The sequence below is a fragment of the Thunnus maccoyii genome, chromosome 16 (genome assembly GCF_910596095.1).
Source record: "Thunnus maccoyii chromosome 16, fThuMac1.1, whole genome shotgun sequence".
In the NCBI taxonomy this organism is placed as follows: domain Eukaryota; kingdom Metazoa; phylum Chordata; class Actinopteri; order Scombriformes; family Scombridae; genus Thunnus; species Thunnus maccoyii.
This window is the reverse complement of record NC_056548.1, coordinates 2,939,847-2,967,573: the sequence shown is the minus strand read 5'-3', so window position 1 is coordinate 2,967,573 and position 27,727 is coordinate 2,939,847. Positions and strand designations below refer to the sequence as shown.

General features: G+C 40.3%; 5 protein-coding genes and 1 pseudogene across 5 annotated transcripts; 4 read left to right on the top strand and 2 right to left on the bottom strand.

Annotated features, from left to right (window-relative positions):
• Positions 1-475: 475 nt before the first annotated feature.
• LOC121914025 (tripartite motif-containing protein 16-like) lies at positions 476-2,205 on the bottom strand. The gene has a single exon (XM_042436964.1). It carries the CDS (start codon positions 2,147-2,149, stop codon positions 476-478), a length of 1,674 nt encoding a protein of 557 aa, XP_042292898.1. The 5' UTR covers positions 2,150-2,205.
• A 752-nt stretch (positions 2,206-2,957) lies between these two features.
• Positions 2,958-3,958, top strand: LOC121914029 (annotated as a pseudogene).
• A 1,890-nt stretch (positions 3,959-5,848) lies between these two features.
• Positions 5,849-13,158, bottom strand: LOC121881042 (E3 ubiquitin/ISG15 ligase TRIM25-like). Its single transcript, XM_042388686.1, has 2 exons — positions 11,319-13,158; positions 5,849-7,713 (listed from the first exon to the last, which is right to left on the bottom strand). The coding sequence occupies exons 1-2, from the start codon at positions 13,069-13,071 to the stop codon at positions 5,900-5,902; spliced, it is 3,567 nt and encodes a 1,188-aa protein (XP_042244620.1). The 5' UTR covers positions 13,072-13,158; the 3' UTR covers positions 5,849-5,899.
• LOC121914028 (D-aminoacyl-tRNA deacylase 2-like) lies at positions 8,409-9,406 on the top strand. Its single transcript, XM_042436969.1, has 2 exons — positions 8,409-8,613; positions 8,733-9,406. Exons 1-2 carry the CDS (start codon positions 8,520-8,522, stop codon positions 9,062-9,064), a joined length of 426 nt encoding a protein of 141 aa, XP_042292903.1. The 5' UTR covers positions 8,409-8,519; the 3' UTR covers positions 9,065-9,406.
• Positions 13,159-14,352: 1,194 nt separating the features above from the next.
• yipf6 (Yip1 domain family, member 6) lies at positions 14,353-17,823 on the top strand. The gene is made up of 2 exons (XM_042436968.1): positions 14,353-15,039; positions 17,104-17,823. Exons 1-2 carry the CDS (start codon positions 14,701-14,703, stop codon positions 17,449-17,451), a joined length of 687 nt encoding a protein of 228 aa, XP_042292902.1. The 5' UTR covers positions 14,353-14,700; the 3' UTR covers positions 17,452-17,823.
• A 4,038-nt stretch (positions 17,824-21,861) lies between these two features.
• Positions 21,862-27,324, top strand: LOC121914026. Its single transcript, XM_042436967.1, has 4 exons — positions 21,862-23,510; positions 23,967-24,164; positions 25,188-25,398; positions 26,352-27,324. The coding sequence occupies exons 1-4, from the start codon at positions 22,805-22,807 to the stop codon at positions 26,602-26,604; spliced, it is 1,368 nt and encodes a 455-aa protein (XP_042292901.1). The 5' UTR covers positions 21,862-22,804; the 3' UTR covers positions 26,605-27,324.
• The last annotated feature ends 403 nt before the right edge of the window (positions 27,325-27,727 follow it).

The window sequence follows — 27,727 nt, the reverse complement described above, 5'->3', positions numbered from 1 at the left end:
TAATATTTCACACATCCAATCAGTAAAGTCTGTTAAATGACTCTTGTTCAATTATTTCATGTACAGATTCACTTCATCCACACAATCAGTTAGTTTAACCCAGAATGTCAGCTATGTACAAGAACATAATAAATGATTATTATCATGATAATTACAGTTTGATTGCACATTTCTTAATGAATTTACAAAGTGATGAGAACAAAATATCTACCTAGTGAAGGTAAAAGACTTCATCATGAGCAGTGATAGCCTCCATGGATAAAAACACACAGCAAAAAGTGACATTTAAAGAAACTCAAAACATCAACAGAACAACAAATGAAAAGAAAAAAAGTGTTGATAATCCCAGTTTGATTGACAACTGATCTCTGTGCAGTTCAGAAACACCACAGCAACAAGCTCTCAGAAACAATGGAGACAAAAACATGAAGAATTACAACAGAATCTGACACATGAAGTCTGAAATGGCTTCTGTCTATTTGAGTTTACACAACTCAGCTGTGTCTCCATCATTATAAAGACCAAGTCCAGCATAGAGAGGCTGAGTGAATGTGGTCTGGACTCTGTGGAGGAGAGTCATGGTTTCAGAGACGCTGTAGAAGGACAGAATACCTGCTCTGTGATCCAGGTGCACTCCTACTCTGGAGGAACCAGGACCTGAGACGGGAGTTTTGATTTTGTTGAACAAAAATGTATAACTGTTAGTGTCACAATATAAAGCCCAAGATTTGTCATTGAATCCAAATACACATTCATGCAAGCATCCATCTCTGCTGATATTCTTGTATGCGACTGCTACATAAACTACTCTCCCGCTCCACTCCACCTCCCAGTAACAACGTCCAGTCAGACTCTCTCTACTCAGGACCTGAGAATAATTAGTGAATCTATCTGGGTGACGAGAATAAGACTGTTGTTGACTCATTAGCTCTGCTTTTCTGTTCCACTCAGATAATAACAGCTGTGTGTTTGCTGTGTTTGGATCCAGTGTGATTTCACGTGAATATTTTAAGAATCCAGTTCTGGTCTTGGGTTCTGCTTCTGACAGTAAAACGTCCACTTCAATCACTGTCAGTGAGATGTTTGTCCATTTCTCCCTCAGGATGTCCTGTAGTTGATCTCTGAGCTCTGACACAGCTGCTGTCACATCCTCAAAGTATCTCAGAGGACGGATATTGATGCTGGATGAGTCTGTAGATGCACTGAGTTGTGACAGTGAGGGGTAGTTGTGTAGAAACTGGATGTGATCCTCTGTGTGTGAGAGCTGCTTCAGTTCAGCGTCTTTCCTCTTCAGCTCAGTGATCTCTTGCTCCAGCTTCTCCTGAAGCTCTTTGACTCGACTCACTTCAGTTTCCTGCTGGGATCTGATCTGCTGCTTCACATCAGAGCTTCTTTTCTGGATGAGACGGATCAGCTCAGTGAAGATCTTCTCACTGTCCTTCACTGCTTTATCAGCAGAGCGACTGACGGCCTCCACCTCCTGTTGAAGCAGCTTCACATCTTTCTCTCTGTCCTGGATTCTCTGCTGGATTTGTTGTCGACTCACCTCGAGCTCTCTCTGCCTCTCAGTCCTTTCTGCTGCAGCTGAGACTGTGTCGTGGCCTTTATGTTCATCCAGAGAGCAGAGATAACAGATACTCTGCTGATCAGTACGGCAGAACATCTTCATCACCTCATCATGACGAGAGCAGATGTTCTCCTGGAGCTTCTCCGAAGGGTCGACCAGCTTGTGTTTTTTAAATTTACTTGATTCAAAGTGAGGCTGAAGATGTTTCTCGCAGAAAGAGACGAGACACTGCAGACAGGACTTGAGGGCTTTCAGCTTCCTCCCAGTGCACACATCACAGGCCACATCTTCAGGTCCAGCATAGCAGTGATCAGCAGGAGAAGCTTGGAGTCCAGTCTTCTTCAGCTGCTCCACTAAAGCTGCAAACATGGTGTTTTTCATCAGGACAGGCCTCGGTGTGAAGGCCTGTCTGCACTGAGGGCAGCTGTAGATCTTCCTCTGATCCTCTCCATCCCAGAAGCCTTTAATACAGCTCATGCAGTAGCTGTGTCCACAGGGAATAGTCACCGGATCCTTCAGTAGATCCAGACAGATCGAACAGCTGATTGTTTCTCGGTCCAGCTGAACTCCTTTCTGCGCCATTTCAGCTCTCAGTGGCAACGACTGTCTGAGTTTCACTTTCTGAGAAGTTGAACAGGTTTGACAGCTCTTTACATGTTGTTTACACCCATCTATAAACTGTAGATCTGAAGGGGAGGGAACCAGGAGGTATGAGCACAGAGCGGAGCTTGTTGTGTTTGAAAGAAGAGGGAGGAGTTATCAGGACGAGGAGCAGCACTGTGAATTAAAACTGTGTTTCCTCATTTACAGTGAAGTCTCAGTTAAAACCTGCTCACCATCTGAAAACATTTTTGCATTTAGTTGTAAAATACTTGTTGACATGTCAGGGTTTGGTGATGCCTCATTTGTTGATTAGTATGAATTGATGAATCTAGAAAGTGGATGTACTTTTGTCTTTTACATTTGATTAATCAACAGACATCACACTCCAGCGTTTTATTTTCATCCTATCACTACAGTATTAAATCTTTATTGATCATTGTGAAGAAAATGATTCACATTAAAGCATCAACATGAAATAAAAGCTGCTTCAAACACACCGTGTTCAACTTGAACTTCAGTAGCTGTTAACACAAACTAAAATTACTGCAAAATAAACCAGAACGCAGTGAAAACTAAAGTCAAACCTCCAGTCAGTGAGGATCATAATCCAAACCACCAATAAAGACTTTATTAATAATCAATAATAAAGGCTTTAATTTCATTTTTTTAAATTTAAAAGATATATTTTTCCTTCTATCAGTATATCATCATGAAAGACCCAAACCAGCAATGAATTGATCTACTAACAAGTATTGTCTGTGTATCTAAAGCCTGATATATCTGATTCCTCCGTTGTTGTCCAAAAACTATTAGAAACACATCAATGAGCCACATGTCTGAAAGTGTGTAGATGTAACAGAACTGGACCAAGAATTGAAAGAGATCCTGTTGCTTTTACTGATGTTGTTGTGTTTCTGCTCTCAGATCGACAGAGGAATGGTGATCTACGTCTGCTTCTTTAAAGGAGCGACAGACGACATACTGCCCAAGATGGGTCAGTGACCTTTTTTAACCTTTTGATACAGGTGTTTTCTTTCTTTGCTCTCATTGTAAATCCACTCAGTATGAGATGTAAAGGTAAAGCATCCTTCCTTTGTGTGTCTCTGTCGTTCAGTGTCCACACTGTTGAACCTGCGGCTGTGTGAGTCCGACTCGGGGAAGATGGTTTCGGTGTTGGAGCTTCCCGGCAGCCTGCTGATCGTCCCTCAGGCCACGCTGGGCGGGAAGGCCAAAGGCAAGGCCATGCAGTACCACAACAACATCGGCAAAGAGGACGGACTGCGGCTCTACAGTCTCTCGTCTCTCTGTGCGAGAAGGAGATGGCGGCAGCCGCCGCTTCAGCCGGGACCGGAGCCGAGGTGACGGTGAAACACGGGACGTATGGAAACAGACAAGTGCTGAAGCTCGACACCAACGGACCTTACACACATCTGATGGAGTTCTGAGACATGAAGCTTTGAATTTGTGTCACACATCAGCCTTGTTCCTGGAAGACAGTTTGACATGTCACATTAGGAAAAGCACAGGTGTAAATAATAAAAAAAAACAATATCAAAATTATATAAAATGTCATTACTGGAATACTTGAATAGAACAAAGCCATCATTAATGTTATTAGTAACACCTGCATTTTTCCTACTATGATAAAATGAAATTAGAATAAGTGAAAACAACTGTGTGTGTGTGACAGAATCTTTAATAATGTCTAAATATCTACCATCAGTCTCTGGAGATTATATATCTGTTGGATCCATTTGTAATTAAAAACTATATTTTGTAAGTTTGAAATATATCACTGTTTCTTTATGATATAAATCTGCTTGTTGAGATTCAAGATTGGAGTTTTAAGTTGTAATAGCAAGACAGCGCTTTAATATTAAGTCAAGTCAATTTCATTTATATAACACCAAATCACAACAGAAGTTATCTCAGGTCATTTTCACATAGATCAGGTCTAGACTGTACTCTTTAATTTACAGAGACCCAACAGCAGGCAGCAACCATGATCCATAGAAATTATGTAGAACTATGTGTTTTAGTTATGTGTTTATTTGGATCCAAGACCTTTAGACTCCATAACAGCTTGTGTTTAAGAATTTACCCTGTTGGTTAATGTGGAAAATCAGTTATACACTTTTAGCAAATTCAATTTGTGTTATAACTTTCAGGCTTTTAAGTTCAAGGAAATATAAATCTTCATGCGATTATTTTAAACTCATATATTTTTAATGCAGGAGGTGCACAAAACAGTAACAGTAAACCATTTAATGTCTCCTCCAAGCCAGCAGGGGGCGCACAGCTGTGTTTTAGGAGCCAGAAGTGAGCAGCACTCAGTCTCAGTTAGTTTGGGTTACAGAGGCTCTTATAACCTGTGTGAAGACAGCCGCATGTGACAGCTACAAGACTTCCTATTAGTCGATGTTCCGCTGAAATAAAAGCACAAATTGAAAGATACATTGTAAATAAAACTTGTGTTTCTGATCAATCTGTGTGATGTAGGAGTTGTCAGACAATGTTGCCAGAAAAGGATCTCAGTTGAAGAAAAATTCCTATCAAAGAAAATGACAAAATTTACATTAGTTTCAGTCATTTTGAATAAGAAAACAATTTGAAATGTGACATTTTTACACATTTGGAAAACATGTTGTCACAAAGTTACTCAGATTCTCTATAGTGAATGGGAAACTGTCCAAACTTTTGACTGGTAAAAAGTTTTAGGCACTTTAGATGTTTAGATTCTTCTCCATCATACTATCAGGGAGGCATCTGATCGTACCAAATGTATTCTGCACCATGAAAACGAGTCCAAACATCCAGCCAGAGTCATAAAGAACTATCTTCAGCAACAAGAAGAACAAGGATTCCTGCAATCTGAATCCGGAGGAAAGTATTTTATTTTTCAACTTGCTCATATCGTCTGTAAATCTGACCATCATAAACAAACTGAAATAACAGAGAATAGTAAATGGCAAAACTAGTCTGATCAATAGTTTTTATTCTTCTGTTTGTGAGTGAAAGTGAAGGTTTTTACTTTTATCTTTCACTAAAGTCCAAAATGTTCCTGATAAATTGGGGTCCAGGACCGTCTCTCTGTGAGGTGACAGAGCTAAACACTGAACCAACATGACAGCCTCATTCTCAACTTTCACCTTCATGAAAATCTACATAAAAATAAATTAAAATGACTTCAAGTTCATGACAACAGACTTTGCTCACTTTTGAAAAAAACATCTTTATTGATGATATAAAGCTTCAGATTGTTCACACATCCAATCAGTAAAGTCTGTTAAATGACTCTTGTTCAATGATTTCATGTACAGATTCACTTCATCCACACAATCAGTTAGTTTAACCCAGAATGTCAGCTATGTACAAGAACATAATAAATGATTATTATCATGATAATTACAGTTTGATCGCACATTTCTTTATGAATTTACAAAGTGATGAGAACAAAATATCTACCTAGTGAAGGTAAAAGACGTCATCATGAGCAGTGATAGCCTCCATGGATAAAAACACACAGCAAAAAGTGACATTTAAAGAAACTCAAAACATCAACAGAACAACAAATGAAAAGAAAAAAAAGTGTTGATAATCTCAGTTGATTGACAGCTGATCTCTGTGCAGTTCAGAAACACCACAGCAACAAACTCTCAGAAACAATGGAGACAAAAACATGAAGAATTACAACAGAATCTGACACATGAAGTCTGAAATGACTTCTGTCTATTTGAGTTTACACAACTCAGCTGTGTCTCCATCATAACAAAGCCAAAGTCCGGCATAGAGAGGCTGAGTGAATGTGGTCTGGACTCTGTGGAGGAGAGTCATGGTTTCAGAGATGCTGTAGAAGGACAGAATACCTGCTCTGTGATCCAGGTACACTCCTATTCTGGAGGAACAAGGACCTGAGACGGGAGTTGAGATTTTGTTGAACCAAAATGTATAACTGTTAGAGTCACATCTTAAAGCCCAAGATTTGTCATTGAATCCAAATACACATTCATACGAGTCTCCTGCTCTGCTGATATTCTTGTATGCGACTGCTACATGAACTACTCTCCCGCTCCACTCCACCTCCCAGTAACAACGTCCAGTCAGACTCTCTCTACTCAGGACCTGACCATAATCAGTGAATCTGTCTGGGTGACTAGAATAAGACTGTTGTTGACTCGTTCGTTCTGCTTTTCTGTTCCCATCAGATAATAACAGCTGTGTGTTTGCTGTGTTTGGGTCCAGTGTGATTTCACGTGAATATTTTAAGAATCCAGCTCTGGTCTTGGGTTCTGCTTCTGACAGTAAAACGTCCACTTCAGTCCCTGTCAGTGAGATGTTTGTCCATTTCTCCCTCAGGATGTCCTGTAGTTGATCTCTGAGCTCTGACACAGCTGCTGTCACATCCTCAAAGTAGCTCAGAGGACGGATATTGATGCTGGATGAGTCTGTAGATGCACTGAGTTGTGACAGTGAGGGGTAGTTGTGTAGAAACTGGTTGTGATCCTCTGTGTGTGAGAGCTGCTTCAGTTCAGCGTCTTTCCTCTTCAGCTCAGTGATCTCCTGCTCCAGCTTCTCCTGAAGCTCTTTGACTCGACTCACTTCAGTTTCCTGCTGGGATCTGATCTGCTGCTTCACATCAGAGCTTCTTTTCTGGATGAGACGGATCAGCTCAGTGAAGATCTTCTCACTGTCCTCCACTGCTTTATCAGCAGAGCGACTGACGGCCTCCACCTCCTGTTGAAGCAGCTTCACATCTTTCTCTCTGTCCTGGATTCTCTGCTGGATTTGTTGTCGACTCACCTCGAGCTCTCTCTGCCTCTCAGTCCTTTCTGCTGCAGCTGAGACTGTGTCGTGGCCTTTATGTTCATCCAGAGAGCAGAGATAACAGATACTCTGCTGATCAGTACGGCAGAATATCTTCATCACCTCATCATGACGAGAGCAGATGTTCTCCTGGAGCTTCTCTGAGGGGTCGACCAGCTTGTGTTTTTTAAATTTACTTGATTCAAAGTGAGGCTGAAGGTGTTTCTCACAGTAAGAGACGAGACACACTAGACAGGACTTGAGGGCTTTGAGCTTCCTCCCAGTGCAGACATCACAGGCCACATCTTCAGGTCCAGCATAGCAGTGATCAGCAGGAGCAGCTTGGAGTCCAGTCTTCTTCAGCTGCTCCACTAAAGCTGCAAACATGGTGCTTTTCATCAGGACAGGCCTCGGTGTGAAGGTCTGTCTGCACTGAGGGCAGCTGTAGATCTTCCTCTGATCCTCTCCATCCCAGAAGCCTTTAATACAGCTCATGCAGTAGCTGTGTCCACAGGGAATAGTCACCGGATCCTTCAGTAGATCCAGACAGATCGAACAGCTGATTGTTTCTCGGTCCAGCTGATTTCCTTTCTGCGCCATTTCAGCTCTCAGTGGCAACGACTGTCTGAGTTCAACTTCCTTAGAAACTGAAACAAGTTTGAGCTCTGATCTGAACAACATGTGTTTCTGCAGTGAATGCAGCCTGACATGTTGGTTAGACCCATCTATAAACTGTAGATCTGAAGGGGAGGGAACCAGGAAATATGAGCACAGAGTGGAGCTTGTTGTGTTTGAAAGAACAGGGAGGAGTTATCAGGACGAGGAGCAGCACTGTGAATTAAAACTGTGTTTCCTCATTTACAGTGAAGTCTCAGTTAAAAGCTGCTCACCATCTGAAAACATTTTTGCATTTAGTTGTGAAATACTTGTTGACATGTCAGGGTTTGGTGATGCCTCATTTGTTGATTAGTATGAATTGATGAATCTAGAAAGTGGATGTACTTTTGTCTTTTACATTTGATTAATCAACAGACATCACACTCCAGCGTTTTATTTTCATCCTATCACTACAGTATGAAATCTTTATTGATCATTGTGAAGAAAATGATTCACATTAAAGCATCAACGTGAAATAAAAGCTGCTTCAAACACACCGTGTTCAACTTGAACTTCAGTAGCTGTTAACACAAACTAAAATTACTGCAAAATAAACCAGAATGCAGTGAAAACTAAAGTCAAACCTCCAGTCAGTGAGGATCATAATCCAAACCACCAATAAAGACTTTATTAATAATCACCAATAAAGGCTTTAATTTCATTTTTTTTAATTTGAAAGATATATTTTTCCTTCTATCATGAAAGACTCAAACCAGCAATGAATTGATCTACTAACAAGTATTGTGTGTGTATCTAAAGCCTGATATATCTGATTCCTCCGTTGTTGTCCAAAAACTATTAGAAACACATCAATGAGCCACATGTCTGAAAGTGTGTAGATGTAACAGAACTGGACCAAGAATTGAAAGAGATCCTGTTGCTTTTACTGATGTTGTTGTGTTTCTGCTCTCAGATCGACAGAGGAATGGTGATCTACGTCTGCTTCTTTAAAGGAGCGACAGACGACATACTGCCCAAGATGGGTCAGTGACCTTTTCAACCTTTTGATACAGATGTTTTCCTTCTTTGCACTCATTGTAAATCCACTCAGTATGAGATGTAAAGGTAAAGCATCCTTCCTTTGTGTGTCTCTGTCGTTCAGTGTCCACACTGTTGAACCTGCGGCTGTGTGAGTCCGACTCGGGGAAGATGGTTTCGGTGTTGGAGCTTCCCGGCAGCCTGCTGATCGTCCCTCAGGCCACGCTGGGCGGGAAGGCCAAAGGCAAGGCCATGCAGTACCACAACAACATCGGCAAAGAGGACGGACTGCGGCTCTACAGCGCCTTCGTCTCTCTGTGCGAGAAGGAGATGACGGCAGCCGCCGCTTCAGCCGGGACCGGAGCCGAGGTGACGGTGAAACACGGGACGTATGGAAACAGACAAGTGCTGAAGCTCGACACCAACGGACCTTACACACATCTGATGGAGTTCTGAGACGTGAAGCTTTGAATTTGTGTCACACATCAGCCTTGTTCCTGGAAGACAGTTTGACATGTCACATTAGGAAAAGCACAGGTGTAAATAATTAAAAAAACAATATCAAAATGATATAAAATGTCATTACTGGAATACTTGAATAGAACAAAGCCATCGTTAATGTTATTAGTAACACCTGCATTTTTCCTACTATGATAAAATGTAATTAGAATAAGTGAAAACAACTGTGTGTGTGTGGCAGAATCTTTAATAATGTCTAAATATCTACCATCAGTCTCTGGAGATTATATATCTGTTGGATCCATTTGTAATTAAAAACTGTATTTTGTAAGTTTGAAATCTATCACTGTTTCTTTATGATATAAATCTGCCTGTTGAGATTCAAGATTGGAGTTTTAAGTTGTAATAGCAAGACAGCGCTTTAATATCAAGTCAAGTCAATTTTATTTATATAACATCAAATCACAACAGAAGTTATCTCAGGTCATTTTCACATAGATCAGGTCTAGACTGTACTCTTTAATTTACAGAGACCCAACAGCAGGCAGCAACCATGATCCATAGAAATTATGTAGAACTATGTGTTTTAGTTATGTGTTTATTTGGATCCAAGACCTTTAGACTCCATAACAGCTTGTGTTTAAGAATTTACCTGTTGGTTAATGTGGAAAATCAGTTATACACTTTTAGCAAATTCAACTTGTGTTATAACTTTCAGGCTTTTAAGTTCAAGGAAATATAAATCTTCATGCGATTATTTTAAACTCATATATTTTTAATACATGAGGTGCACAAAACTTTACAGTAACTATCTTATGTCTCCTCCGAGCCAGCAGGAGGAGTTCAACTGTGTTTTAGGAGCCAGAAGTGAACAGCATTCAGTCTCAGTTAGTTTGGGTTACAGAGGCTCTTATAACCTGTGTGAAGACAGCTGCATGTGACAGCTACAACACTTCCTATTCGTCGATGTTCCGCTAAAATAAAAGCACAAATTGAAAGATACATTATAAATAAAACTTGTGTTTCTGAGCACTATTGTCAGACAATGTTGCCAGAAAAGCATCTCAGTTGAAGAAAAATTCCTATCAGAGAAAATGACAAAATTTACATTAGTTTCAGTAATTTTAAATAAGAAAACAATTTGAAATGTGACATTTTTACACATTTGGAAAACATGTTACTCAGATTCTCTATAGTGAATGGGAAACTGTCCAAACTTTTGACTGGTAAAAAGTTTTAGGCACTTTAGATGTTTAGATTCTTCTCCATCATACTATCAGGGAGGCATCTGATCGTACCAAATGTATTCTGCACCATGACAACGAGTCCAAACATCCTGCCAGAGTCATAAAGAACTATCTTCAGCAACAAGAAGAACAAGGAGTCCTGCAATCTGAATCCGGAGGAAAGTATTTTATTTTTCAACTTGCTCATATCGTCTGTAAATCTGACCGTCACAAACAAACTGAAATAACAGAGAATAGTAAATGGCAAAACTAGTCTGATCAATAGTTTTTATTCTTCTGTTTGTGAGTGAAAGTGAAGGTTTTTACTTTTATCTTTCACTAAAGTCCAAAATGTTCCTGATAAATTGGGGTCCAGGACCGTCTCTCTGTGAGGTGACAGAGCTAAACACTGAACCAACATGACAGCCTCATTCTCAACTTTCACCTTCATGAAAATCTACATAAAAATAAATTAAAATGACTTCAAGTTCATGACAACAGACTTTGCTCACTTTTGAAAAAAACATCTTTATTGATTATGTAAAGCTTCAGATTGTTCACACATCCAATCAGAAAAGTCTGTTAAATGACTCTTGTTCAATGATTTCATGTACAGATTCACTTCATCAACACAATCAGTTAGTTTAACCCAGAACGTCAGCCATGTACAAGAACATAATAAATGATTAACATCATGATAATTACAGTTTACAGCACATTTCTTAATGAATTTACAAAGTGATGAGAACAAAATATCTACCTAGTGAAGGTAAAAGACGTCATCATGAGCAGTGATAGCCTCCATGGATAAAAACACACAGCAAAAAGTGACATTTAAAGAAACTCAAAACATCAACAGAACAACAAATGAAAAGAAAAAAGTGTTGATAATCCCAGTTTGATTGACAGCTGATCTCTGTGCAGTTCAGAAACACCACAGCAATGAGCTCTCAGAAACAATGGAGACAAAAACATAAAGAATTACAACAGAATCTGACACATGAAGTCTGAAATGACTTCTGTCTATTTGAGTTTACACAACTCAGCTGTGACTCCATTATGACAAAGACAAAGTCCAGCATAGAGAGGCTGAGTGAATGTGGTCTGGACTCTGTGGAGGAGAGTCATTGTTTCAGAGATGCTGTAGAAGGACAGAATACCTGCTCTGTGATCCAGGTACACTCCTACTCTGGAGGAACCAGGACCTGAGACGAGAGTTGAGATACTGTTGAACCAAAATGTATAACTGTTAGTGTCACAACGTAACATCCAAGATTTGTCATTGAGTCCGAATATGCATTCATTCGAGCCTGCTGCTCTGCTGATATTCTTGTATGCGACTGCTACAAAAACTCCTCCCCCTCTCCACTCCACCTCCCAGTAACAACGTCCAGTCAGACTCTCTCTACTCAGGACCTGCAAATATCTAGTGAATCTATCTGGGTGACTAGAATAAGACTGATGTTGACTCATTTGTTCTGCTTTTCTGTTCCCATCAGATAATAACAGATATGTGTTTGCTGTGTTTGGATCCAGAGTGATTTCGCGTGAATATTTTAAGAATCCAGCTCTGGTCTTTGGTTCTGGTTCTGACAGTAAAACGTCCACTTCAGTCACTGTCAGTGAGATGTTTGTCCATTTCTCCCTCAGGATGTCCTGTAGTTGATCTCTGAGCTCTGACACAGCTGCTGTCACATCCTCAAAGTAGCGCAGAGGACGGATATTGATGCTGGATGAGTCTGTAGATGCACTGAGTTGTGACAGTGAGGGGTAGTTGTGTAGAAACTGGATGTGATCCTCTGTGTGTGAGAGCTGCTTCAGTTCAGCGTCTTTCCTCTTCAGCTCAGTGATCTCCTGCTCCAGCTTCTCCTGAAGCTCTTTGACTCGACTCACTTCAGTATCCTGCTGGGATCTGATCTGCTGCTTCACATCAGAGCTTCTTTTCTGGAGGAGACGGATCAGCTCAGTGAAGATCTTCTCACTGTCCTCCACTGCTTTATCAGCAGAGCGACTGACGGCCTCCACCTCCTGTTGAAGCAGCTTCACATCTTTCTCTCTGTCCTGGATTCTCTGCTGGATTTGTTGTCGACTCACCTGGAGCTCTCTCTGCCTCTCAGTCCTTTCTGCTGCAGCTGAGACTGTGTCGTGGCCTTTATGTTCATCCATAGTGCAGAGATAACAGATACTCTGCTGATCAGTACGGCAGAACATCTTCATCACCTCATCATGACGAGAGCAGATGTTCTCCTGGAGCTTCTCCGAGGGGTCGACCAGCTTGTGTTTTTTAAATTTAGTTGATTCAAAGTGAGGCTGAAGGTGATTCTCACAGTAAGAGACGAGACACACCAGACAGGACTTGAGGGCTTTCAGCTTCCTCCCAGTGCAGACATCACAGGCCACATCTTCAGGTCCAGCATAGCAGTGATCAGCAGGAGCAGCTTGGAGTCCAGTCTTCTTCAGCTGCTCCACTAAAGCTGCTAACATGGTGCTTTTCACCAGGACAGGCCTCGGTGCGAAGGTGTGTCTGCACTGAGGGCAGCTGTAGATCTTCCTCTCATCCTCTCCATCCCAGAAGCTTTTAATACAGCTCATGCAGTAGCTGTGTCCACAGGGAATAGTCACCGGATCCTTCAGTAGATCCAGACAGATCGAACAGCTGATTGTTTCTCGGTCCAGCTGAACTCCTTTCTCTGCCATTTCAGCTCTCAGTGGCAACGACTGTCTGAGTTTCACTTTCTCAGAAGGTGAAACAAGTTTGAGCTCTGATCTGAACAACATGTGTTCCTGCAGTTAATGCAGCCTGACATGTTGGTTAGACCCATCTGCAAACTGTAGATCTGAAGGGGAGGGAACAAGGAAATATGAGCACAGAGTGGAGCTTGTTGTGTTAGAAAGAACAGGGAGGAGTTATCAGGAGGAGGAGCAGCACTGTGAATTAAAACCGTGTTTCCTCATTTACAGTGAAGTCTCAGTCAAAATTCACAAATAAATTAAGGAGAGAAGGAAAATACAAAAAATGCTCATAGCATTTATTCAGGGCTACAACTAAAAATAATTTTCATTACCGATTGATCAATTATTTTCTCGATCAATTGATTAGTTGCCAGAAAATGGTGAAAAATGTCGATCACTGCTTCCCAAAGCCCAAGATGACGTCCTCAAATATCTTGTTTTGTCCACAACCCAAATTCATTTAGTTTATTGTCATAGAGGACCAAAGAAATCAGAGAATATTCATGTAAAAGAAGCTGGAATCAAAGAATCTGGACATTTTTTACTTAAAAAATAACTCAAACTTTAATAGTTGGAAACTAATCAATTAATCATTGCAGCTCCAAATTTATTATCTTGTTATTTATTAGTAGCAATAGAAATAAATAAATAATGAAAGAGAATAAATAAAAAAATACATTGTGCAGGGTTTGATAAAGAAAGTGAAGTTAACTAGCAACCGTGAAGTTTGAGACAAATATAGTTAAAAAGTGTGTGGTAGACGCGCACATACAAAAACCTTTCAAATAGGTGAAACAGTATATGAAAGAAAAAAGAAAGTATTCACACTGTAGCTTCTTTCTTTTCTTCTTTACACATATGTATTGACACTTTTGTATAAGATGGTGATAGAATGGGTTTGACATATTATGTGACTGTCATGTGACCAGAGCCTAAGATCTATTTTTAAATACAATCAATAAATACAATCAAGATGGCGACTATATATTTTGTTTTAGTTTAAAGAAGAGCTTTTTGCCCGAAACGTCACTTGTGAATTTCCCATTAAACTGCATCTAAGAAAAAGGTGTGCGGACTTTCTTTTTTCTTTTAAACAAATATAGTCAAAAATTAAGGGAGGAGACAAAATGAAAATAAAAAAGAATAAAGTGAAAATAAATTGCACTGTTATCGAGAGAATTAAATCGGTTGTTGAGTGTTAAGAGTCTGCTGATAGTAGTGTCTGATAGTTAAGAAATTACATTTTTTATTCATTAAGGCCAATAAAAATAAATCAATCAATAATAAAATGGAATAAATAACATAAAACATAAAATATACTGTGCATGAATTGCATAAAGAAAGTTCAGGGTTCACCAATAAAAAAAATATCATTAAAAACACTTTTTTACGTTATTGTTTTTGTTGTTCCGAGTTCAGCAGCTGTACCTGAACGCAGCACACGGATGTGCGTGACTTACGTCCTGCGGAAGTAAACAATCCTCAGCTGACGTGGAGCAGACGGACCTCAGCAGCAGTCAGACTGGATCAACCGGAGCTGAGTCCGCAGCTTTAAGGAATATTTGACGCTTCTGTCGCTGCGTTGTGGTGAAATACAGTAAACAGGTCGTGTTCGTGTTAGTTAAACTCCCGGAACAACTAACGGCTCGTTAAAACTTGTTTTTCCAGAGCACGATGGCGGCAGCGGAGGAGGCCAGCAGGCCGTTCGCCGGGCTGTCGGACGTCTCCATCTCGGAGGACATCCCGGTGGAGGGGGACATCGCCGTGCCCATTGGCTCATCTCGGCGGGACGATGAGTTCTCCACGCTGGACGAGCCGGTGAAGGAGACCATCCTGCGGGACCTGCGGGCGGTGGGGAACAAGTTCGTCCACGTACTGTACCCGCAGCGCAGCTCGGCGCTGCTGCGGGACTGGGACCTGTGGGGCCCGCTGCTGCTGTGCGTGACGCTGGCGCTGCTGCTGCAGGGCGGCGCGGCAGACAGCGACGAGCAGGGTGGCCCGCAGTTCGCCGAGGTACCCCTAACATTTATTTATCTCATTATTATCATTTCCAGTTAGTTTAAAAGACGCTAAAGTTAGCATCTGATGTAGCAACGTGGTCCCTCCAGACGTGTTTTGAGATGTTTATAAAATACTTTGAATAAGAATTTGTATAATAGGGATAATTATATTGTAAAAATCCATATAATTACATCTACTCAATTCCTCAATCTATAAATATGCAAATATATTCCATCTCAAAAGTGTTCCTGGTGGATACAATATATAATAAACTTTATTTATACATCACTTTTCTTTACAAAGTTACAAAGTGTTTAACAGAAAAGAAAAAAATAATTTAAAGAACAGCAATTAAAGCGAAAGAACGATAATGAAACAGCAACACATCAAACATTCATAAAAGCTTTCTGATAAAAGAATGTTTTAAGAAATTTAAAAGACATTAAAGATGTTGCCTGTCTGATCTCAACAGGCAGTTTGTTCCACAGTCTGGGGCTCTAAGATGAAGAGACCCCCCAACTGTGAAGTCCATTCTCAGTGTTTGTTCACTGCAGGCTTCAAGTTTCCACATCACACTTGTGGAAGTTGAATATTGGACCAGAACTGGCTTCAAAACTAGTTGTGATGTCACAAATCGTGCTCGTAGGCCCCTTAAAATCACTTTCAATGAGCTCAGAGAAACTTTCCTCCATCAGCAGATGAAAGTCAAAACAAAGTCATACAACATCCAACAACATCAAACTGTAGGAACACGAAGAAAAACATGTTTCTGAGTGGAGGACTTTATGTTAAACTAAGTTATAGTGCTATTTAAAGGACGGGTTCACCATGTTTCAAGTCTGTCTCAAAACAACAGTCAGGTTTTTATTTTATTTGCACACACATAAGACTGCATAAAATCTAGATAATAAAAATAAAAGATGTGACAGGAGAGGTTAAGTAAAACAGACCTGCCCTCGACTTCAGGAGAAAAACAAACATAATTTTGAAAAATACAATGAAAAAATAATAAAAAGCACATAAAATGAACAGGAAACAATCCAATAAAAACAAAGAAATATATGAGCGACAATGTGGAGAAGAATGAAAAAAATAGATGAAGAAATAATTATACATCATGAATTAAATGTGATGAGAAATGCAATTATTTCCCTAACAATACCTATATATATATATATATATATATATATATATATATTCATTAGAAAGCTGAACAATGAAGCTGTGTGAGTTTTAATCTATTTACTGCACAGTTGTGTATTATTGTGGACCAGAATGTGTACGTTCAAGTGCAATACTGACTGATAGTGAGTGAAATACTATTTAACTTGTTTTCTTTAATTGGATGTCTAATTTATATACTTAACCACTTTTGCACATCTGGTTTTCACGTTTTTATTGTTTAAATTCTTTGAAAGATGCTCAGCCACTTTACGGACCAGAGGTCATTGTGTTCTATCATTTGAGGAATAGTGTTTACTCTGAGTACTAGAGGTACAACAGTGTATTGTGTGTACTGTGTATTTTTCTACATGCAGCTGTACTCAACACTTGAGCACAAGACAAAGTTTCTCTCTTGGACAATTAAGTGTATTTTATCTTATCTTAAGTCATTGTTTGATAAAAGTTGGTCGACATCTGTGTTTTTATGTTTCTCAGTACTTTGTGCGTGTTTGAAACACGGCGCAGAGGCTGAATTTTCACATTTAAGAAGCTTCGACGAGAGAATAACTTATTCTAATTATCAAAATAATTGCTTATTAATTTTCTGTTGATTGATTAATCTGCACCCAATTATATTTTTCACTTGATTTCACCTGATCAGCCTCTCAAATGTGATAATTTCCTGTTTTTCTTCGTCACATATGACAGGAAATTGAATATCTTGAGGTTCTGGACTGTTAGTCAGTCAAAACAAAACAAAGACATTACAGCTGCGATGATTAGTCGATCGACAGAAAATTACCGCCATGATCATTGACTTCTAATCAGTTAATCAGTTGTCAGTAGTTATTGGACTTCATTGATCTCTGCTGACTCTGCACTCACTTGTTGAACTGAATTCTCTCGTCTCAGGTCTTCGTCATCGTCTGGTTTGGCTCCATCATCATCACCCTCAACTCCAAACTGCTGGGCGGCACCATCTCGTTCTTCCAGAGCCTGTGCGTGTTGGGATACTGCATCATGCCTCTGACGGTGGCCATGGCCGTGTGCCGGATCGTCCTGATCGGCGGCTCGGGCACGGTCAGCTTCGCCGTGCGGCTGGCGGTGGTCATCGCGTCCTTCAGCTGGTCCACCTTCGCCTCCACGGCCTTCCTCGCCGACAGCCAGCCGCCCAACCGCAAGGCGCTGGTGGTGTACCCGGTGTTCCTCTTCTACTTTGTGATCGGCTGGATGGTCCTGACGTTCTCGCCGTCGCAGTAGAAGGAAAAAAAACAGAAATACTGGATTTGAGTTTGAACTGACAGAAAAGAGTGACAGAACTCAAACCGACACCAGAATCTGCCTTTTGAACGAAGACGAATGACTACTGAACTGACTGTGAGTGTTTGTGGGCCTCTGATAAAGCATTTAGACTCATGGGACTCTTTCAGGGGGGGGGAGCGGCGACCGCTTGTACATGGACTCAAAGAAGTCCAGCTGACGCCGCGCCGCAGACGGGGAGTGAAAAATCTGATGAATATGTTCATATTTTTCCAGTTTGTCTCCTAAATATGTTTACGAGTTGTGCAAAATAAAAGTCTAAAGGCTTGTAAATAGAAAAAAAACGCTCAATGAATGTTTGAGGAGCAAATACCAGGGCTACTATTATTCTTTTCTTATTCACTCGGATGTGTTTGAAACCTCATACTGTCTGAAAAGCAAAAAAAAACAAAAAACAAACTAAATGAATGACAGCTTAACCCTGAATGTCCACTGGATGCAGCAGCTTGCATTTCAGAAGTAAACTTACTGAATATACGTTTGCAGCTCAAAAACGACAGAATAGGTCAATGACTCCCAAAAACGACATATATGAGTGTTTGCAGCGCCCTCTAGAGGACGGATGGGGACCAGAAGAACAACTTAAAGGACCATTTTTTAAAAATATAATGATGTTTTATGATGTGACGACGCTGTGGTTAAGGTCTGGTTAGGTTTAGATACACTTGGTTAGGGAAAGATTGTAGTCGTGGCGACTCACGGTGTCTTTCGCCATCTCTGCGAACTATCCAGCCATCCGCCGTACCCGCGTCCTCCTCATGAGGAAGTCACCTTATGTCGACGTCACCTGAGCAGCGTCACTTCCTCAGGTCGTAATTACAACGTGAACGTAACTATAAGTCGTTTTTTGCCGGAGAGAATTTTCGACTTATTCTGTCGTTTTTTTCTGGTGAGGACGAGCTGTTTGTGTTTCATGTGGTAACAGATACTCTGTGGCTGTATTTTACTTATTTTAACAACTGAACGCAGCATGACGCTCATCTCTTATTTCTGTTTTTCCTGAATAGTTTATATTAGCGGAAGTAAAGCAGCAGCATCACTTCCTGCTGCGTCGCAAACTTCAGAGAAGAGTCAAATAAATATGAAGAGCTGAGAAATGAAACGCATCAGTAGATATTAGAACCACGTCATTTGTCAATAAATACAGACATTTATATACATTCATAAGTGAATTTCATGCTTCGGCAAAAAGACACCAGACGCACAAATAATTATAATTATCTTTATTTATAGAGCAAATTTCATATGAAAAGATGCAATACAACCTGCTTCACAGAACATAAAGAGAAATATGCAAGAAACAGGAACATAAAAAAACATTTGAGAGGATTTTAAAATGACTAGTAAATAAAATGACAATTACAACTGAAGGTGAAAACATAGTGAAAGATTCAGTTGATTTAAAATTAAAACATGTTTTAGAAGTTGTCAGTGAGGCCGGTCGTGCATCACGTCGTGCATCAGTGGACATTTATAAGGCTGCAACTAATGATTCTTTTCATTATTGATTAATCAGCTGATTCTTGGTTAATCAATGAATCATTTGATCTTTATAACATCTGAAAACACTTAAAATGACTTTTTTTTTTTTTTTGTCCGACTAACAGTCTAAAACCCCCAAAACATGAAATTGACGATACCATTAAGATGTTCAGATACTGTTAGAAGCTCAAACAAGCAAATGTTTGGATTTTTTTATTTTAAATGTACTTTTTTTTACTTTAATACTTTAAATATTCGATCAATTATCAAAATAGTTGCTGATTAATTTTCTGTTGAATAATCATTGCAGCTCTAGATATTCTTGGTAGGTCGTCAGTCCTACAAAGCCACACGTCCAGTGATCATGTGATCATCTGGGTTTATATTCACACACTACAGTCTGTGTTTTAGACGTTGTTGAGCATCATCACCAGCGTGTTGAGTCTGTGATGAAGACCGTCATGAAACGGAGTCATTTAGTATTTTCTCTTATTGTTTTTCTCTTGAGTTTAACTTTTCTTCTTCCAGAAATAAGCGAAGAAAAAGCCAGAACAAAGTGTCAGCTGCTTATTCTGACATATAAAAATATCAACTCAACCATTTAAACAGATTCACAGTAAATACAACTACTGACTTCTTGTTTCTAGACGTCTCAGATTTTCATTCAGTGATTCGAGCAGAGTAATGAAGTGAAAACACAATAGTTACGTCTGATTATCAGGTTTCTTATTTCCTCTCGTTCAGGCGCGGAACGTTCTTTATGTGCGTGTTTTGGGGGGTCAGCTGACAGTCAGCTGTGGGGTTTTTTGCATCGTGTTAAAGTGAGAGAATGAACTCGATGTGACGAGAGAAGAAACTTTCAAGATTCAAGAGCTTTATTGTCACATCAGCAGCAACACTGAAGGAAGCGAAATTTGGCTTCTTCAAGCTCTAATTCCAATTAGAGTATAAAAAAAAAGGAGCGAGAGAGGCGAAGAAGATAAGAGAGAGGAGAAATAAAAATGTAAATATATAGAAATACACATTATAATGTATTGTACAATATTTGCAAATAACTAGCAGTGATGAGGTCAGAGCATCCTGTTAGGAGAGAAAAATAAGGAGAGATTTGTGATGATGAATTGCATCATTAAACACTCAGACTGGTGATTTCTCTACTAATCATTAGACTACTTTGTGTTTCTTCTTCCTGTAGAAAACTGCAGACGACATCAAGTCATGTCCGGGGGGAAATTCTGATCGCAGAAACAGTTTCTCAAACAGCTGCAAATAGATTTTAGCTTTCAATCCCTCAGAATTAACGAGCGAGAGATTATTGAGCCGCAGTTTTTCACCGATTTGTTAATAATCTGACCAGCAGACAATTATGGGTTTGAGTTTAGAGTTTAAGGGTGATTTTCTTAAGTTGGAAGTAGGGACTTAATGATTATTTTTTAATGGATTAATCATTTGCTTCATTTAACATCAGAAAACAGTTAAAAACGTCCATCGCCATTGCTTGAAAACATGAGGGAATTACTGGGAAAATGGGGATATTTTCCACTGGTTCCGCAGCTGAGTCACATTAATCACAAAAAACAAACAGCCTTAAAAAATTATTTTAAAAAACGTAATGTTTCAGATCACAAGATGATGTCATCAAATGTCCTTTTGTCTGAACAACAATCCAATAACAGTAAATATTAAATTTACTATAATGTTCAATAAAGCTGCAATAAGTTGATTAATTAATTAGTCAACGGACGGAAAATTAATTGGCAACTATTCTGACAATCACATAATCATTATAGTCATTTTTACAGCAATTAAGCTAAAAATTATCTGGTTTTAGCTTCTTAAACGTGACGATTTAATGCTTTTCTTTCTCATACTTCATGATAAACTGAATATCTTTTGGTTTTGGACTGTTTGGACTAAATAAGACGCTGGGAAAGTATAACAGCATTTTCACTATTTCTGACATTTTATTGACAAAATGATTCATCAATAAAATAATCGACAGTTTTAATCAATAATGCAAATAATCATTAGTTGCAGCCCTACTGTTGAGACAAATTACAGCAGCAAGTTTTCTCATTTGAGACGCTCGAACAGGAGAATGTTTGGATTTTTTTGCATGAAAAATGATTCGATTATCAAAATAGTTGCCGGTTAATTTTCGACTAATCGATTAATCGCTGCAGCTCTACTTCTAGCTCAACTTTTACTGTCATGATCCCAAAACCCACAACTGAATGATCACATTTCACTGTGTTTTCATGATTGAAAGCAACAACTCTCTGCGCTCTCTGCAGGGTTAAAAAGGCATTCTGGGAATTGTAGGAACTGGTAGAAGGTGTTTTTTTTTTTTGGTTTTTTTTTTACAAATATTTCCCTTTGAATGAACTGAACTCAACAGACTGGTGATACTGCAGCAGTTTTGTCCTTAAACGTCAAAGTTTCATCCTGATCCGGATGACGTTTGTTCTGTATTATTCTTCAACAACTCGTCTCTGTTCATGAATTATCTGTCCTTCATGTTCTATTAAATCATTTTTGTTGATTTCCTTTAATTTATATTGTATTCATTTACATCAACAAATGAAAAGAATTAAAATATATTTGATCAGCGGTGATTACATGTTCTGTCATTTCAAGTCCACCTTTATACTCTGCTGTTTATTTATTACCTGAATCATTTACATTATTTCACAGTTTCAATTCAGATTTCACTCCACACTTTTAAACTTGAAGAATATTTTATTAAAAACTTGAAAATATTACAAAGATACAAAGAAAGGAAAAGATAAAAATAAATAGAATAATTTTATTTATTCTAGATGATTCCAAAAATACAATTATTGCCAAACATTTATCTTATGATACTTGTTTTTCTGTAGCCTCATTTTATGTTTTTTTTTTTAAATATGTAAAGTCTTGAAGGAAAAGAGTGGAGATAGTATTTAATAGTTTTTTTTCTTTATTGAATGTACAGTGTGCAATTAACGCAATCAAACTAAGAGAAACTAAACTAAACTGTTTACATATCATATAAATTGTGATTCACTAGATTTTTTTGCTGGCAAACTTACAAATTCAAAAGAGCGCGAAGGATAGATAGTGGACACAGGAGAGAGGAAACTGTGTGTGTTGAGGTTGTGACACATTGCACCAAACAAAACACTGAAAATAGCAGGAAAACACCAGACAGGCTTGTGTGAGGAAGAGGAGTCAGTGGAGCACGTAGAGAGAGACGATGAGGAATAATCTGAGAGAATTAGGGGTGCAGGAACTCAGATTAAAAGGATTATACTGAGCATGAGTGATGGAGCACAGGGTACTGAGTACTGTCAGCTTTCTTAAGGGATGCAGGGTTTTTTTTTATATGATATGATGGATAAGACGGAGAGGGTGCTACGGTGGCCGACATGGATAAATTTTATATGAGGACTACGATGTAACATGGAGGATAAAATGTAGCTGAGGGTGTTTGTGAAGGGTTTTTTCTAATTTTGAAGGGATTTAGATTGTAAATCTGTTGTCTTATCGACACTCCGGAGCAGAAGGTGGCGGTAAGCGCCAATGAGCTGAATGCAAACCGCCGTATTATTATTAGAAGAAGAAGAAGTTGAAACGTCTGCGTCATCAACGGCGCGACGGCTCCAAAAAGAGAGCGGCAGTGAGGCGTAAACATTAGCAAACTTTGCAAATAACAACAGGCTTAAATAACAGTGATAAATAAAGTCTGTAGAGGGAATTTACAGGTTATTTGCACACAGCGGAAGCGCCTGTAAGTTGGGTGTGAGTGTGCAGGAGCGGCAGCGGGGATCTGATGGAGGAGCTGCCGCAGCTGCCGCCTGAACTTTGGGTTTATGTGTTCAGCTTCCTGAGCACCGAGGAGCGGCACGCGGTCCGCAGCTGCTGCCGCTCCCTGAAGGAGCTCATCGACCATCCGCCTCTGTGGAGGGAGCACACGGTGTTGCTGTCCAACCTCCGCCGCTACACCTACGGCTTCTGGGACACGCTGAACCGCCGCAGGCTGACCCGGGTAGCGGTGCGGCACCTGCGGCGCAAAGAGTGGCGGCGGCTCGTTACGTTCCTGCCGTCGCTCACCGCAGTCGTGTTCGTGGACGGCGGCCGGCAGTATAAGCAGAAGTACCTGGACAACCTGGCGCGGTTCCCCGAGCTGAAGGACCTCGGGGTGCGGAACGCCACCTGGGACGAGCCCATGCTGAGTCCGGGTCTGACCGAGCAGCTGCGGGACCGGTTGACGCACCTGAGCGTGTGTAACGTGCGGCTGCCGTGCACGGTGCAGTTCATCCGCGCCGTGTCGCACCTGGTCAACCTGCGGCACCTGCTGTTCCATCAGCAGGGGGAGGGCTACGGGCTGGACACGGTGCGGCCGGTGCCCCGAGAGGTTTTCCATCATCTGCTGCTGAACCTGAAGAAGCTCAGACACCTGTCCTGGGGGATGAGGGGGGAGCCGCGGGAACCGCTGCCCGACGACTACATGAGCCCCCCGGACCCGGAGCAGCCAGGTCAGCCGGTACACCTGCCTGTCCTCCTGTCTGTCTTTCTTTTGTTACTTCAGGGACCAAATCAGCTGTTTTCCATGTTTCAGCCTACAGATAGTTTGATAAAGAGCTGAAACGACTAATCAGTTGATTATTTTTCTGCTGATTGACTAATTAATTAATCGTTTAAAGGGAAAGGTTCAATTTTTGAGCTGCGGTGGCACAAGATATGTGCTTGATTTGACTCATTTGGATGCTGAAGCTGAAGCTAACTATAAAAAGATGACTTCAGATATATATTTGGCATTTCTGTGTTGTAATTTCAGATAAATATTCTGATTCAAACATCTGTGATATGTTCAAATCATCTGATAATACATTCAACTTCCAGATATAATCCACAGTTTTGTTTTGTAATAAACATATAAGTCGAGCTTTGAAAAACCTCCGTCTCCTCCTCCTCCTTCTTCGGTTCCTCAGGAACGTACGGCGGCCCGGCGCTGACCAGTCTGGAGCTGGTGGATTACCCAGAAACCATCCTGCCTGAGAACGCTCTGAGGAGCCTGACCTCGCTCAGGTCGCTCACCGTCCGCTACAGGTACATCAGAGAGGGTCTGGAGTGTCGCCTCGGGTCCTGGCTGAGTCCTCTGAACCAGCTGGAAACTCTCACCATCATCGGTCAGTCAGTCAGTGTTTACTTTGATGTGTGTGTTTGTTTTATTTATTTATTTATTTTTACAAGACTACTTCCTGTTGAATCGAATAATATGTGCTGAAAAACAGAACAAGAAAGAGTTAATTTCTGCCTGTTGGTCTGATTATGAGGACTCATGTGTATAATAGAGGCCGACTGCTCTCTAATATTTAATCATTTTATTGGTGTATTGACGTTTCAAACTCACTTTGTCACTTTTTTAGGCAAGTTTAAAACAAATATCAGTCGAAGCCTTAAATATGTACATTTAAAATCAGTGATATCATTAGTAAAAGTTCATCTGGAGTCTATCACAAATAAAGCTACTTTTGTCGTAAATTAATCTGTCAATAATTGTTTCCTATTAGCCAATTAATCGTTTAGTCTATAAACTGTCAGAAATGTGTGAAAACGTCCAACACAGTGTTTTACAGTCGATGAGTCTTAACACGTTTTCTGTCCAACAGTTCAAAACTCAAAGATGTTCAGTTAACAGTGACTAAAACAGAGAAAACATCAAAGCTTGAACCAGCAAATCTTTTTCTTGATTAAATACTGAAACCATTTATCAGTTGTTAGCAATTGCTTCCAATTAATTTTGTGTTGATCTACTAAACGACTGTTGTTTCGTCTCTAATCACTGACAACATTCAGCTGTTGAAAATAAACAGAAATATTCATTTTAATATTAATAGTTTGTGCATTTTAGAACAAGAAAGGAGTTGTTGGTGGTTTCTTAGCAGCTAGCATGAACTGGTGCTAATCATTGACCTCATGAAACACTTTAGATGTAATTATACTAGTAGTGCATTATGAGAAGAAGGGCAATTTAAGATGGAGATGTCCTGTATTTATGTCTCTGTTCCTTTTAAAAACGTTTTCTATTCTTTTAAATTTGTTTTTCTTTTTTTAAAGTTATAATGCATTATGTAAAGGCTTGAATTGTCCCTGCGTATGAAACGTGCTACATATAAACGTTCCTCTCTTGTTGTATCGTGTCCTCTCAGGTGGAAACTCTCTCGCTGCGTACACGACCACCATCCCATCCAGTGTGACCAGGCTGACGCTGCGTGTCGCCATCACGCTGAAGGACATGGACTCCATCGCGCCTAAAGTCCCGGCGCTCGAGCACCTGGACATCGAGCAGAACCGCTCCAGCGGCAGCCTCTGCAGACGAATCCCCATGTTGTTCCCTCAACTCAGGACGCTCAGGATACGGTGAGCAGGATGGGGGGAAAAAAGGGAATTTATCAGCGACTCTGCGGCTCCTCTCGGCTTTACGGAGCTTTATAGCGAGTTTCAGCTCATTGTTTATCTGTCCGGCTGCAACTTTATTGTTTGGGGTTCACTCTCAGCGCTCTTGTAGCGTCGCTTTGGGCTCTAAAAAGTTACTGTTCACTACCTGCTCAGCACCAAACGGCAAGCAGCTAGCTAGCTGGTGTGGAGCATTTAGCAGCTAAAGAGCCAGATATTTCCCTCAGGAGTTGGTAGAGAGCAGAAACAGAGCTAAAAGAGAGTGAATATTGGACTTACATTCACCAGGTGGACAGAAACGGGACTCTAAATGGTATAAATTCACTGGTTCCACATTCTCAAATTAAGATTTTCTACTTTTTGTAGTCTTATATATTAATAAATTGTATATAATAATAGACTGAAGAATCATTAGTTGCAGCCTTACACCTGAAACTTTGGTGAAACAGCTTTGTATCGATGTGTTGTTCAGGTTTATACATATCTGTAGAGCTGCAACCAACAATTATTTTCATTATTAATATGTTGATTATTTATCAGTTAAATAATTCGTTTTTTGATCTTTATAAAATGTCAGAAAATGGTGAAAACGGTTGATCACTGTCTCTTAAAGCCCGACATGCAACCTAAAATGTTTTGTTTTGTCCAGAACTCAAAGAAATTCAGTTTACTGTCACAGACGACTAGAAAAACCAGAAAATATTCACATTTTAAGAAGCTGGAACCAGAGAATTTGATCATTTTTGATCTTAAAAATGACTGAAATGATTAATCAATTATCAAAATAACAAATAATATAATAACAAATCAATTAGCAACAACATTAAAGTGTGTTTTCTCAGCCGTTGTGCTTCCTCAGATCAGTTCTTGTTGTGTTCATGCAGTTAAAATCTTCCTCTCTCTCTCTTGTCTCTCAGCTTTTTCCGTCGGGAGCCGGAGAAAGACCTGCTAAGCCTCCACCGGCTGCGTCACCTGGTGCAGCTGGAGCTGCTGGTGGAGCGTTCGTTCATCCTGAGGGACTACCTGAACGGTCACCCTTGGCCCAGCCCCGGCGTTCAGGAGCTGATCAACCAGCTGCGAGAGCTGTCCGAAAACAGAATCAACGTCATCACTACAATGCGCCAGAGAAACCCGCTACGGGAGTGTGACTGCGTGTGGGAGGGGGACTGAGGGAGGCAGGGAGGGAGGGAGTCCAACTGTACACCGGGAAAGTATTTATTTCCTCCTGAAGTGAGAAGAGGACGGAGTCACGAGTCGGGAACAGACGTAGAGATTTGCTGTTGTTGATGACAAGCGGTGCCACCTGTTTTCTGAGGGAAAAGGTATCAAGGCAGACGTCTAAATAAGGCGCAGTGAAGGTTTAAAATCCAGAATCTTATAAAAGATCCTGAACAAAATTATTATTGGATGTTAAACCTGAGACTCGACTTCCAGGTTTTGCTCCGGAAGTAAGAAAACGTCATTCGAAAACACATTTCTAAGTAAAAATGCAGCTTTGGAGCAGAACCCTCCTCTGCAGTATGTCACGTGACTCGCTTCATGTGTTTAGATAAAGATGGGAGCATCTAATGTCGTAGTTTATTCAATATTTGGTTTTTTTTAGCTACTGTTAACAAAGATTGTTCCCAGTAAGTCCTAGAGGTTCGCGGGCTAAACGTCACGGCTCGACCGAGGAGACGAGTCCATGAGCGAGTTCAGACACGTGTGTAATAACAGCAGGACGGAGAGGAGCTGTACGCTGTACAAGTCAGAGAGAAAGCGTCAGAGTTTTACGGATGCAGATTAATCTAAATCACGACGACGGAAGCGGCCGCTTTGTTTATTTTTGTTACAATCAGGAAGGTTTCAACCGCTGCCGTAGTGGAGCCGAGTTGTCTTAGAATATAGAAAGTAACAGATGAAAGAAAGACAGGAAGTGATGCCATAACTCTCTAGAGGACTGGTCGAAGAGCTTTTGGCATGAAACTTCCTGAAAATGAAGGAATGTCTGCAAGCGACGCCATGTTTCAGGGTGCGTGTGAGGAGTTTGGTTACCAGGTCGGTGACAAACAAACAAACAAATAGAGGTCTGGTTGCTAATGACGACCAGGTAAAAAAAAAAAAAAAAAACATTAACAGAGCTGGTGGTAAAATGCAAAATCTTATGAATAGTATATTCCACTTCTGCCAAGTCTGTTCTGCTAGATGCTGCTAAATTCTACAAACTGCACCTTTACTGCTGATTGAAGGGAAAAAGGCAAAATGTAATTAATTTGTGAATTAAACTAGTATTTTTGTTTTTAAAAAGGGCAAC